Below are 15,095 nucleotides of genomic sequence, written 5' to 3' on the forward strand. Positions count from 1 at the left end.
AATAAGCGCCTCTGTTAAACACTAAGTACTAAAGTAATACATTTAATGAATTGAATTAAATATGGTTTTATTGTCATGGAATTTGTCTTGGTGACAGATACTTCGGAGTATTATAATACATTAAAAATTAAATTTTTTTTGTTTTTAATCTCTGGATCCATTTCAGCAAAGAGACAGGACACAGGTCTGGTGGCACGACTCTTATCTACTGAATGATGTGTCCTTTGCTATTAGAAAATGTTCATAATTTTTTACTCTGACCAACCAATCAGAGGACGGAAAAATGCTGACGCTATTCTGGGCCAGCTAGCTGGCTCTGTGAGGTGAATATGAAATCTGATTCGTTAAAGAAACAGACCCATTGAAAATATTCTATATCGTAAAAGGGACAGACTTTGAAGGCCCTGGGCAGATTAGATTGACATGGCAGCACATAGAGGCTAAAATCTGATTGGAAAAAAAATCTAACATTCACATACACAAATGCTACGAAATGAAGAAAATAAACTGTTGGGAATTAGAGGTGTAACGGTACACGTATTGGTACCAACATTTTTCGGTACAGGGCTTTTGGTTCAGTACATATGGAACATAGTTAAAATCTTAGTTGGTACAAAAAGTTTGTTTAGTGTCCACCTCGCACTATTTGATAACATACACAAAAATGCCAGGGGTATAAAAATTTAACTATAGTTAGCGCAGTGACACTGTGGCTGCTTAATCTGTACCCGAAATACAATTTGTTTTGCACATGCATGAAAGCGCTAAAGAATCCATAGAGCTAGTGTTAGCCACTAACCACTTCCTTGTTATTTCCAGCCTCAAGAATTTCACTAAAAAGAGGAAAATATTGACAATACCACATATTAAGGGAGTGAATGAATGAAGGATAGAACGAATGAAGACATTTGTTAAAGTATGCTGTAATAAGTTGTAGTAGATTTATTTAGATTTAAGTAGATCATATATTTAAAAAATTAAATGACATAAAACAAGCACACACACTTACATACACATTTGTATTACTTATGGGATCTAACAAATGTAAATGTGGCAATTTAATGAATTACTTAATTTAATCAATCTAATAACGTATATTGCATTCATTTAATTTATTCTATTACATTTGTATGAAATATTATAAAATATTTTATATATAATTTAACTAAGCATGCATTTTCGCTCAAATTGTTAAAAAAACTAAAACTGTTGATGTTTACAAATGTTAATAATAAACTGCATTACAAATCGACAAGCAATTTTATGCTTTGCATTTCTTCCCCCTAACCGTACCAAAATTAAACTGAACCGTGACTTAAAAAACAAACCGTGAATTTTGTGTACAGTTACACCCTTGATATATATATATATATATATATATATATATATATATATATATATATATATATATATATATATATATATATATATATATATATATATATATAAAATTCAGTATTCTAAAAATAGGAACGATCTAATAGGGTTTACTTTCATTCACTGTTAGCCATGTGAGCACATTTTTTAAAGATCTCAAAACAGTATAATTTCTAATGAATCCTGTACCACAAAATATTCAGTAGTTGCTTGAGTTTGCTAGACATTTACATGGTGTAATGAGTAGACCTTTGAGGTATCCAGCTTTACTTATGCAAATAAAAGAAAAATCATCTCGAAATTTAGCTTTACTAAATGTAAATATTCCCTTGTTGTAACTTCCTGCTTTAGAATCCGAAGTCCAAACTACATTTTATTTTTGTTTGTTTGTTTCAATGTCAAGTTCTTCACTCAGCGTAGGAGTAAAAGTCAGAATGCTGCTGCCATAACGCTCCTTCAGGACGAAGTGCGATTATGCAATAATATTGTTCTAAGCAGCCAAAGCTTTCTCTTGCTTTTTGGAAAGTAGTAGCTGTAAGTCATCCACTGAGATTTAAAAAAATTTGGTCTGGTGTAATGATAATTTTTATTTAATAATTCAAATCAACATCATGTTTTTTTATGCATTATAACTAAATGATTCCTACATCAGACATGTAACAGCTCACTGGACAGTTTGATGTGACATTATTTAGTTAAAAAAAAGTTTTTACTTTTGTTGAAAGAGGAATGACTGTACCCAAGAGGAGAGGGTATCTATACAAAATTCCTTTTTTTTTCAAAATTCCTGCTTCTGTGTTTCCAGATGAGTAAGAGAAGCTGAGATGAGAAGCTGCCGAGCAAATCATTAATCATCTACCCAGTTATCTTTATCACAGGGCAATTGATTTGTTCTGCATTCATCAGTTCGCTGAGAACCGCCGAGGTAAAAAACAAAACAAGTGCTGCTAAAATAGAGAAATGCGTAACACGGGCAGCAAATTGTGTTGTGTTTGTGATTCTAAACATTGTTCCGAGGCGATGAGAAGGTGTGCGTGAGGGGGTGCAAATGTTCTTCAGGATGAGCACTTGTATAAGAGCAGTGGGCGTTTAGGTTTAATCCTTTTTCGAAATCAAGGGTGCACCCCCAAACGCTAGTGTTTAAGATAGCATGCCTTCCTGGCATCTCTGTGTTGATATCAGATTATAGGAAGAGGGTGTGAAACCATGAGGAAGGAAAAAGAAAGGAATGTAGGAGGGAGCAGTGAGAAGCCACATAAGCACTACTTAATCCTACACACAAAGAGTCTTGCTTAACATATCTGAAGCTCGAGTATCTAAAAGTGGGACGTAGTAGTGAATAGAAACAGAAAAATAAAAAAACGGTGAAGCAAATATCATGTGTGGCGTTGCTCTCACTATACCGCTCAGCATAAACGATTGAACAAAAACAAAGCCAACACATAGGTTTGAGGGATTAGTTCCTTCTCCCATACACCAGGGACTTAGGGGTATATTCCAGTTACCTTTTGCTGTTTACTCAAGCCTATTTATAACCTGTTTATAACAAGCTAATATGCTTGAACACTAGCCATTAGCAAAATAGATTGGCAAAAGTGTTTTATGTGTTTTAAGTGTAAATGTAGTGCACCTGTATATATACTGTATATATATATATATATATATATATATATATATATATATATATATATATATATATATATATATATATATATATATATATATTTTTTTTTTTTTTACTATCATAGTTTCCTTGCTGTTTTTTTACTAAAATTCTCAAGTTCAGAAAATTATAGTGTATATATGTCAAGAACAAATAGAATGAACAGATGAACTAATGCAATTTTGAAATGGGATCAAAACAGGGTCCACGTCGCATCAAAGGTCGAAAGCCAGAAACATTTAATAGTCTTCATTATGTTTAAAGTATATTGCATGCATGCAGTTGAATCACTGAATAATTGAGTATGAATAATTTGACACTATTGCAAAAAATAACAAAGCAGAGAAAAAAATGCTGCAGCACTTAGGTTTTTTTTATTTTTTATTTTTTGAAAAACGGTTCAAAAATAGAGCAGCTCGGGGCGTTGATGCCGTCGACGCAGCCGGATTTCACCTCTGATCATGTGTCAGTGTTAGTTAGCTGGACACCTGCCACTGCACACCTCAATTTCATTTCTATTCAATTACCTTCTACTGCCATGAGATGAGCAGCAACACACACACACAGAATAGGATGTGGGATTATGCAACCACTGTCTTTTGCAGTTTTTTCAGAAGCAGAGTAAAGGACTTGTGGGTTTATTTGTCACTATTTTGTTTGGCACTATTTTATGTAAAGAGATTTAAGTGAAACTTGATTTGTATTATAATAAAATTTCTGTGGAAACTGTAATGTGTAATATATTTTGTGGACCACTAGGTACAGTTTGAGGCCCTCTGCCAGGTATTATCAATTATATTTGACATATTTGCATATATATATATATATATATATATATATATATATATATATATATATATATATATATATATATATATATATATATATATATATATATATACACAAGACTAAATGCTGAAATAGATACCCATTATCATTAAAATAAATATAAAAATGGTTTGCTTTTATAAAAACCTGATTTTGCTCCCAATTCCTGGATAAATGTTTATAATTATTAGGGGAGCTAAGATTTTTGAAGGCTAAGCATGCTCGTTAGCATCATCCACACAGTGTTAACCTGGTATTCTCATGTGTGCTTTCTGAAGCATTCAGCTTAGAGTGTTCGAGACAGATTTACGAGGGACGTTTGCAGGGCGCAGCAAACTAAACCTGCTGCCGTCACGCTTGGCTTGCGTTTATTTCCATATCATGAGGATGAAGACACCAAGCATTCCCCTTCCTGGGCATTGCTATGTGTGTGTATGTGTGTGAGACACAGATAATATGTATGAAAGAGATGGGGGGCATTTCTGACAGTGACTTAAGCTGTCCGTCTCAGCTTTGCTGCTTCTGCTCATGATATGACACACAATTCAGTTTGTAGGAGAGAGACACTGGATAGATAGGGAAAAAGAGAGTGAGAGAAAGAGAGAGAGAGAGAGAGAGAGAGAGAGAGAGAGAGAGAGAGAGAGAGAGAGAGAGAGAGAGAGAGAGAGAGAGACTTTCTAAATAACTAACAACCCTGACAGTTTTCTAGGTTTATCGAATCACACTTACCCACAGAACTCTATTTCTTCCATAGTTTTTTGCAGCACAAAAGAATATTACTGATGATGAGGTCTATAGGCACAAACCGTGTTACCTCATTAGCATCCCAAAGCAAGAGAAAAGTGAGTCAGGAATTCAACAACTACAGGAAGTAGTTGTTGTAACAGAGTCCACTAAGTGCAAATTGTACACTATGAATACGCTTTGTTGCTGCACATTGCCAAACGCTTGCAGACACCTAGTCACAAGTATAGTGTATGCTTTTTGAGCATCACATTCCACATTTAGTCCCAATTTGCTCTTATAATTCCTTCCACTTTTTTTTAATGTTCTTGTGTAGATTTGTGTTCTTTCAGACACAAGGGTGTGAAAAAAGTCAGGTACTGATGTAGCTCAGCATTCCAATTTAACCTAAAGGTGTTCAATAGGGTTGGGGTCCACTTAAACCCATGCAAAGCATATTTTTATGAATGTCATGCTGGAACAGGTTTGGGTCTCCTAGTTCAAGTGAAGAAAAATGTCATGCTACTGCATTCAAAGACACCAAATATAATTGTGTGACTGTCTCACAGTCCTTAATCATGGTTAAAATGTCCCACTCGCTGCCTGTATATCACCACATGAACATCTCTGCCTAACTCATACTATTCCTAGATGTTTCTAAAGTGCCTTTGCGTAGAACACTTTCACAATACACATAAACTAGCATCATAAATAAGCCATGTTAACTTAACCCTGCTGCTAAAAGTATTTGATCAGAAGATAACACTTTTGGGTGCTCCACTGTTTTCTCCATACCTTACTGACAATAAATATATGAGGTGGTGTCAAAAGGTTTTGAGATTAGTTTTGTAGCACGCCAACAAATGGTAGCACAAGGCTGCACGCACAGTCACAGGGAGCACTGACCTTAACAAGTCAATGTCCCAAAAGACATCATACTGTGTACATCAGGGGCTGTGCCACTGGTGCAATTCCTGCATTACCACGTCTGCAAATTTATCATGGACAGCAAGTTAGAACAAAAAAGCAGACATGAAATTCAGCATGAAACTGTGCAAATCTGCCACAGAGACATTTGACATTTGACATGATTATGCTAATAGCTGACATGGAGCAAGATTGCTGAGATAGGGAAACAGTATAGAGAGTAAAATTTTTTATATGCGTTAACAATGATATTGGGTTTGCAACCATCTCAGCATCATTCAAACTCACGGACACACACACACGCATATTGTAAATATGTCTTAAAGCCAATCTATCTAGGTTTAAATGAGTTATTCTCCTTATGTGCAAATGGATACACTTTCAGCACCAAGAGTAGTTTTTTTTTCATGAACATTTTTTTTGTAAATGTTTTAATAAATCTGTCCAGAATGATAAATGAGGACCCTTGTTTGCCGGCATCTGAATACCAGAACACCCTCCATCCACAACACTTTCATTCTAGTTGGCTGATGTAATCTTTACTTACACCTGGGGGCTAATACCCCTCTAGCACTGCATTATCTCTATCTAATCAGGCCTCACTCTCAACAGGACTCCCTACACGTAGAAATCCTGCATCTCAGCCCAATCACATTCAATAATTATTTTAAAATTGTAATATCTCTCAAGCTGTGTCTAGGTATCGGTTTCAGCAAACTGCAATTGCCACTGAACAAGTAAACAAACAAGTGCACAAAACTGAAAAGCTGAATGGTTACATATGCCTCGAGTTACTGATATAACTTAAAGACGGAACCTCTAAGCTAATACTGTCGACTAGTATTTGTATGGTATCGGAAATGTATTTAAATTCAGTACCAAATGTCGCTGTGCGCTGTAAAAAGAACATCATAATTAGGTCTACAGAGCTCTGGTATGGAGAGCTATGGTTTACTGTAAGTTGCAAACAAGATGTGACTAAAGATGTGATTAAATCAGATGCAAACAGCTGTGGCGGGAAAACACAATGGTTTATAACAACACACACATTTAGTGAACTCTTTTTCATCATAATTACACTCGGCACTCAGTAAAAAGAAAGAGAACAGTGGAGTGAGCTGCATCAGATTTGAGATGTTGAGATATGCGATTCATTTTAAACTGGGACGCACACCATGGGGCAAGAAAAAGGGGGCAGTGGGATGAGGACTTGAATGATGAATAATATTATTTAATTTTAACACTGAGTAGCCGAGGTTTAAATAAGAGCTAGGGTCCCAGTGGAGGAGAGACTCACTTACTCCTGATTTCTTTGAATTTTAAGTTTCCTCTTATTTACCCTTACTTACAATTTTTTTGTACTACTGGGATATTTTAGGTACATATTTCATCTATTTTAACTTTATGGGAATTTTTTTTTTCAGCTACAGTATATACAGTATATATCATGTGAAACTAAAAAAGTACAACCTCTTTGAATTGTATGGTTTTACTTTTCAGGACATAAGATAGTGATAGACAGGTATCTGCAAGAGTGAAAGGGAAAGTTTATAGGACTGTGGTGAGACCTGTGATGTTGTATGGTTTAGAGACAGTGGCATTGACTAAAAGACAGGAGGTGGAGCTGGAGGTAGCAGAGCTGAAGATGTTGAGGTTTTCGTTGGGAGTGACGAGGATGGACAAGATTACAAATGAGTTTATTAGAGGGAAATCACATGTAAGACGTTTCGGAGACAAGGTGATGGAGCCAAGATTGAGATGGTTTGGACATGTGCAGAGGAGGGACATGGGTTATATCGGTAGGAGAATGCTGAGGATGGAGCCACCAGGAAGGAGGAAAAGAGGAAGGCCAAGGAGGCGGTTTATGGATGTGGTGGGGGAAGACATGCAGGCAGTTGGGTTGAAAGAGGCAGATGTAGAGGACAGGGGGTATGGAGACGGATGATCCGCTGTGGCGACCCCTAATGGGAGAAGCCGAAAGAAGAAGAAAAAGACTTATCAGGACATAATATTAACCCTCTAGACCCTCTACTCAACCTCAGAAGAGCAACAGCACATGACATATTACAGCATGCCATTATTTATATTTATAAAAAAGCCAAAATTTATGATTCAATAGCTTTTAAAATCACCTTTAGCAGGAATAACTTGAAGTGTTTTGTATGACTATATCAGTCTCTCCCAATTTGGAAAATTTTTGTCTCGCTCTTCTTTACTGTGTGGCTTCAATTCTTTTCAATTCTGAGGTTTGTAGGCATTTGTTTATGCACAGCTCTCTTAAGGGACTTCCACAGCATTTCAGGCAGATTGAGATCTGGCATTAGCTAGACCATTGTAATGCCTTGCTTCTGTTCTTTTTCAGCCATTCTGTTGTAGATTTGCTCGTTTACTTGGGATCATTTTTCTGTTGAATGACCCAATTCCGGCAAGTTCTTGGTTGATTCAATGACTGGAAGACATGTGCCTTCAGAACAAGCTCAAATCATCACCTCTCCATCACCATGCTTGGCAGTAGGTATGAGGTGTTTGTGTTGATATATAGTGTTTGGGTTGGCCAAACCTCTACACCTTGCTTCTTGTCTGTCCAAAGTCTTGGTTTGTTCAGAAGCAACTTTGCAAACCTAAGCCATGCTTCCATTATTTGTTTTTTTTAGAAATAAGAGGCTTTTCCCCTGGCAAAATGTTTATTTTTTGCTAGCTGTTATTAAATGCAAGGGAAACAACAACATTTGCAAAAACCAAAACTTACAAAAAGTTTATTTAATTCCATATAGCTGTAGAATTAAATAAACTTTTTGTAAGTTTTGGTTTTTGCAAATGTTGTTGTTTCCCTTGCATTTAATAACAGCTAGCAAAAAATTAAAATCTGTGTAACTATATTTTCTGTCCACCTTCAGTCAAAAGCAACACAAGATTTTTAAGGCAAAAAGGTGTAGTGCTTTGCAATGGTCAAGTTAGCTCCTGAAATAAGTCCAATTTGCTGAAGGAAAAACAGAAGGTAAGAGAATCAAAGGATTAGCAGGAAGACAAACTGAAGAACAGACTGTGCTGCACTGTGAATTCTAACATCTTTCTATCAGAGCAAGCATTAACTTCTATAGCAATTTGAGCTACAGGAGATCGTCTGTTGGATAGGACCACACAGGCCAGCCTTCACTCCACACATGTGTCAAAGAGCCTTGGCCACCCATGACCCTGTCACCAGTTCACCACTTTTCCTTCCTTCGACCAATTTTGATAGATACTGACCACTGCAGACTGGGAACACCACAAAACAGTTAATAGAGCTAATTTGGTCTTAGTTAACCTCTTAAGGTGACCCTCCAGCACCTGAGCCCTGCTGGTGAGGTGCACAAACTCAGCCTTCATGCCTGGCTGGGGGTATTGACCAGCTTTCCCGACCTGCCAAGATCACCGCTCTACCTATCTGCCTTGCCAAACACCCCCCCAAACCTGTCTGCATGGCCAGGCTTGCTCCTCAGCCTGTCAGCCCCGCCAAGGGTGCCATTCTGCTCCAGAGTCTTGCCGAGGGCACTGCTCCGCTCCAGAGTCTCGTCGAGGGTGCCGCCCCGCTCCAGAGTCCCACCACAAGCTTTGCTGACAGCGTTGTTTTGCTCCCAGGTTTGCCCCCTGAGTTCCTGATTCCTGTTCCTGATCCCTGTTCTGCCTGCTGCGGTTTGGCTTTTGGACTTATTGTGTTTTGCTCTGCCTTAATTGCTCGATTTGCCATCCCTGGTTTTGGACGGTATTTCGATTTCTGATTTTGGTTCTCCCTGCATTGCTTTTCTGCTGGCTCTTGGATTTTGAACAGTTTTTTTGGACTTGGTTTTGGCTCTCGGATTTCGGACTGTTTTTCAACTGTGTTTTTTCCCACCTGCATGTTCTCTAAATAAAGACTGTATTATTGAAAACTCCTTTTGTCACACTTCTGACATAATCGTGTTATTCACTTCACCTGTTCGTGGCCATAATGTTATGCTTGATCAGTGTATAAAAATAACAGCAAATAAAGTATGATAGTCAGGTGCGATAGTCATAACCCTAACTCTAATTCTAATAAATTTCCAACCTGGCTGTTATATCTATAGATATCAATGCGACTCCAAAACAAAAAGACTATTCCATCTAAAATTCCACCATCTCTCTATAACTGATCTCTTCTATTAACACAATACCAATATTTCCTGTCTTGGGGAGTTTGGTTCTCACGAGTTCAACACTGGTTGTTACTGACAATGACGTATAACACTCCAGCCATTAAAATAAAAAATAGAAACCTGTAAAACTGTGTTATTGCAAAAATGGCTTAACATGTTCAGGCTGTGCAAAACACGTCTTCCAGATCAGCAGGAACATCCATTCCTAAACCGGCACAGGTGTAAACTCTAAAGTGAATCCAAAATAAGTCTGAAATAAATGCAGGTGTAAAAAAAAATGCATTTTGACTAAGCCTGTGAATTAAAAAAAAAAAAAAAAAAATAGCATTTCAGAGCAGAGATATGTGTGAATCATTAGGCTGTTATTTACAGGTTGCCACCAGTTGCAGTCTTTTCAAATTTCTCTGGAGGTTGAGCACAGACACGTGCCATCAGGATGATTCTAGACAGATGAACATTAGATATAAGCTCACAAGCTTAGCTGGTCCTTTCTCCTCCTCACACACCTGTCTTATGGAAATGAATGTTTCTCCTGGGCTAATTAGCATCTTGTATCTGAGTGTGTTCATGCCATTGAATGCAAAACAACCACATCCATGCCTTTGCCTCTAGCTGCAATTATTGCAGTTCCTTTCTATCGGATCTCTTCACAACATTTGAGGATTTCTGAAACTGAGCTGACAAGTTGCACCCAAACCCCTTGTATTTCTCTTTCCATTTTAACCTATTTGCATTCTAAAATACTGCTCTTCTACTATGCTCACTGTCCTTCCATTTAACCTGAGTAAAGAAATCAGAAATTCAGTAGCTGAGAAAGTGAATGCTCCAAGGTCTTCAGCAAGTCCAATTTTTTTTTGTTGCCCAGCAACTCTACACTGCACCATCTCACTCAAGCGCAGATATTACAATATATAAAGCTGACTTTTTCACTGAATTCTGTACCAACAGTATCCTGAAAACCTTGTATCATAGCAGTGAGGACATTCTGCAAGCTGTATATTTTCTTATCATGTCAATAAGCAAATTTTCTGCATTATAATGTGCCATTAAATAATATAGCAAAATACAGGTGTAAGAAATGCTGTAAATCGAAGATGCTTTCATTTTGTTTTATTTGTTCCTGTAGTCTGAAATGTGGCATGTTTTATACTATGCTCCTGTCTTTACAATTTTTTTTTTTTACATAAATTTTTGTGTGGCATGCAATAATGCAGAAGTCAAAAAAGACAGTTGAGGTGCTAAGACCTTCGCACAACCCTTGCATTGTCTGGCATCCCTTTAGGTTTTCTGTTATGGCTCATGAACCCATCATGAGCACTTGGGTTGCTTTCAGACCTGCACTCTTTTGGTTTAGTTATTTTAAGTCTTGCTGTGTTCACCTTCTTTTGTGGCTGCTGGTGTTTTGGACAGAAATGTGTGGAAATGTCCTTCAAACTTGGGCCTTAGCCAAATCAAGATGTGGTGCTGGAATGTTGTCAAAGAAGTAGTGCAATTTAAGTTAAAAAGCTATCCCACGCAAAGCATTACGGTGCTTTTAGTGTGACTGAGCTACAGCCGCACCTGGACAAAACTCTGACAACACAACGGTGTACAACCTTAGTTAAAATTTGTGGACTTGTGCAAAGAAAAACTGCTTAAAAATAAGAAAAATAAGCGTAAAAAAGGTAGTGACACTGCACTAACAAAAGAAAATGTATACCCCTGGCATTATTGTGTATGTTATCAAGTTTAATAATAATAAAATATGTGCTCAAAGTGCGAGGCAGAGTCTAAACAAACTTGCGGCCCGCCACTTAATACTGTTTTGCACGTAAAAAGGATTGCATTCGGTAGCGAAAGCCCTGTTCCGAAAAAGTTTGGTACAAATACGTGATCTGTTACACCCCTGATATTTACACGGCTATTGGAAACAATGAACAAAACACAATTTAAAACATAACTCAAACAACATTTTTTTATTATTTTTCTTCAGGTTTCACTAATAACCTAATACACATCTGTATATACGGAAGTCTATTGCTTGGAATTGTGTGCTAGTGTATGTGACTATCCACTGTTTCTTGTAAACAGTGATTGCAATGGGAGCAAGGGAGACACACATTGAAAGCGCACACACACACACATACACACACACACACACACACACACACACACACACACACACTGAATTGACTGATTCATTTACTGATTATTACTAGTGAATTCTTGATAGAACATTCTTAGGAGAAATAGCTAAACTAAACACTGTGTTTTTTCTGATGTGCAAAAGTCAATATACATCAAGATTGTCATCTTGTGGCTCAGCTTCAAGAACACACAGCAAACACAAACACAGAATGGGAATAAAAACAAAACCTTGTTTCATATCGCAGACTGTCTGAAGAGCAAAATCGCTAAACATTACCTCTTGTCTCCAGGAGGAGTTTCTTGGCTTGCTGGTTTCTCCTGCAGGTCTGGCAGGTTGGCGAAGTCGTCCTGTTCAGCCAGGCCAATCGCCAGAGACAACACCACCATCTTGCCTTCCCTAAAGTAGGATACACACATGTACACACACAATCATCTGTAGTGGTTTGAAGGTGGATTAAATGGACACATTCTAGTGACTTTGGACTTGAAAGAGTTTTTTTTTTTCCATTACCAAACAGAACAAACAGTAAATATTGTGAATATTTACTTAATGATGTGTGGTGTATTGCCTCAGCCGGCTGCTTTACAAATCGCATCTTAGCTGGATCTGTCGTATTTATTTGAGATGTTTCAAATAGTATTTTTCCGAAAGTAGGCCGCGTTTGAAAATCGGGGACCAAAACGTCTTCTCACACTGCACACACAGTACGAGTTATTTTTTTATACTGCCAATGATCTTGCACTTGCTGAGCTGCAGCTTTTAAAGATTAATTTTTCAGAGGGAGTTTTTGACATGAGCACCGCACATCAGCTACTGCACACAAGCGCGTATATAATTAATCATTTTAATCGTACAAGCAAGAGTGTTGCCATGGCAACCGACAGACTGACTGACACCCTGTAGCATGTCTTATAACGGTTTTAGTCCAACAAACTATTACTGTAATTTAAAAACTTGACACTAGAAAAAGATCTCCTACACTATAAGGGCAAAAGTTTGTGGACACCTCATCATATTTGCTTTAATAATACCCCCAATCTTTTGGGAAGATTTTCCACTAGATTTTGGAGTGTTCTTGAGGAACCCTAACCCTAGATTTGTGCTTATTCAGCCACAAAGATGCAGCCACGAGGATAAAGTCATGTACTGATGTAGATGAGGTGAAGAGGCCTGGGATGCAGTCAGCGTTCATCCCAGAGTTGTTCAATAGGGTTGAATTTAGAACTCTTCCGCTTTAACTCATATAAGGCATTTCTTCAAGGACATGGCTTTGTGCACAGGGGAATTGTCATGCTGGAACAGATTTGGGTCTTCTAGTTTAAGTGAAGGTAAAATTGAATGCTACGGCATCCAAAGTCACCCAATACAACTGTATGCCTTTAACTTTGTGACAGTTTAGGAAATAACCACAAATGGCTGTAAAATTCAGTTGCCCCAATTTCTTTTGTCAATAGTATATAATGTATAACATTTAGGTTCCCTGGTGGTCTCGTGGTTAGGATGCGGCGCTCTCACCGCTGCAGCCCGGGTTCGATCCCTGGTCAGGGAACCAACCCAGCCATTAGGGTTGCACAAGCCAGTGCACTCCTAGTGCCGGTCCCAAGCCCGGATAAATGGGGAGGGTTGTGTTAGGAAGGGCATTCAGCATAAAAACATGTGCCAAATCAAATATGCAGATAAAGAATACAGATGACCTGCTGTGGTGACCCCTAATGGGAAAAGCCGAAAGAAAGTTATATAATGTATAACATTTCCAAGTGCTAAGTGAATCTCTCAAGCAAATTATGGCACTTAAGTACACAACAAGACAAATCAGTGTGTATATTATAATTTGACCTCTATTAAGCAAATTAAAGCCTTTGCTACAGGGTTATGAGAGTTTACCACTCACCAGCTATCATCTGTATAAAAAGAGACCAGGCACCAGAAGATTTCATTGGCTTTAAATATAATAAAGAACTGTCTCCAATGTATATAATGGCATCAAGAAGTAAAGCACATTAAAAATGGAGCTGAAAGGAATAGTTAAAGAAAAACTGATGAAAAGTTGATGAGTGGTCATGGTAAATCATTGTTTAATGGTGGAGAAAACAACTCAACTTTGAAATTTTTTTTTAAGTTGGCCTGCAGACATAAGAGTGCCAAATGTATCCGCCATTATTAATATATATATATATATATATATATATATATATATATATATATATATATATATATATATATATATATATATATATATAATTACTGTATTACTAGTCTGCAGTATTTTATAAGGACAATACGTGTTAAGGCACCAAGATGGCGGCGCCGCAGTAGCTCGCAGCGGCCTCTCCGGGATCAAAAATGGTGCTTTCATATTTAGCCCGACTTTTCATCTGTGTTCATGAGTATGACCACCCGACATTGTTATGGTGCAGGCATCATGCAACCAATAATCTGCATGATGATGTTATCAATAACCTTCGAGACATCGGCTTGATGCGACCTCGGCCACAAAGACCAGGCCCCCAGCCCTCGTTGTCACCTGATGCCGGTAGCCGGCAAGCGGGCGGGTGTCCGTGCTAGGCTAAATGCTAACCCTAACCGGTCGGCTCTCCCGTTGATTTTTCTTTTAAACGTCTGCTCCCTGGACAATAAACTGGATTACATCCGACTCCAGCAAACCACACGGCGAGAGTTTAGAGACTGTTGCATCTTTGTTTTCACGGAGACGTGGCTCAGCGACAGAGACCTGGAAGCCGCTATCCAGCTAGACGAGCTAACTGTGTTTCAAGCCGACAAAAACGCAGCTCTGTGCGGTAGGACTCGCGGTGGTGGGGTGTATGTTTATATCAACACGGAATGGTGCAAGAACTCTGTGATTGTTTCACACTATTGCTAATCGCTAGTGGAGTTTGTGACTGCTAGATGTAGACCATTTCATTTACCACGGGAATTCACCACTGTTTTTATTGTCAGAGTGTACATTCCTCCCAGCGCTAATGCTAAGGAGGCACTGTAGGAACTTTACGACGCTATTAGCGACCTGCAGAATGCTCACCCCGACGAATTGTTTTTTATCGCCAGAGAATTTAACCATGTGAATCTCAGGACTGTTCTCCCTAAACTCCAACAGCATGTGGACTTTGCAACGAGAGAAGCGAACACGCTGGATCTTGTTTAAAAAAACATCCCCGGCGCGTTTCGTGCGGAGCCCCGCCCCCATCTCGGCTACTCAGACCACATCTCTGTTATGCTAATTTAAGCATACAGACCACTCATAAGACGCTCTAAACAGAAGGAGCTACTTCTG

At 38.2% G+C, this 15,095-nt stretch overlaps 1 protein-coding gene across 4 annotated transcripts in view; it reads right to left on the reverse strand.

The window, feature by feature from the left end:
* The window catches only part of syt7b (synaptotagmin VIIb), a 137,365-nt gene that overhangs the window by 9,179 nt on the left and 113,091 nt on the right, over nucleotides 1-15,095 (reverse strand). For all 4 annotated transcript variants that reach the window (XM_083558306.1, XM_083558309.1, XM_083558307.1 and 1 more), the window contains one exon: nucleotides 12,080-12,199. In XM_083558306.1, coding sequence (XP_083414432.1) covers nucleotides 12,080-12,199 — 120 coding nt within the window. The remainder of the gene's footprint in view (nucleotides 1-12,079; nucleotides 12,200-15,095) is intronic.

Source organism: Silurus aristotelis, assembly GCF_946808225.1.
Source record: "Silurus aristotelis genome assembly, chromosome: 13".
NCBI lineage: Eukaryota > Metazoa > Chordata > Actinopteri > Siluriformes > Siluridae > Silurus > Silurus aristotelis.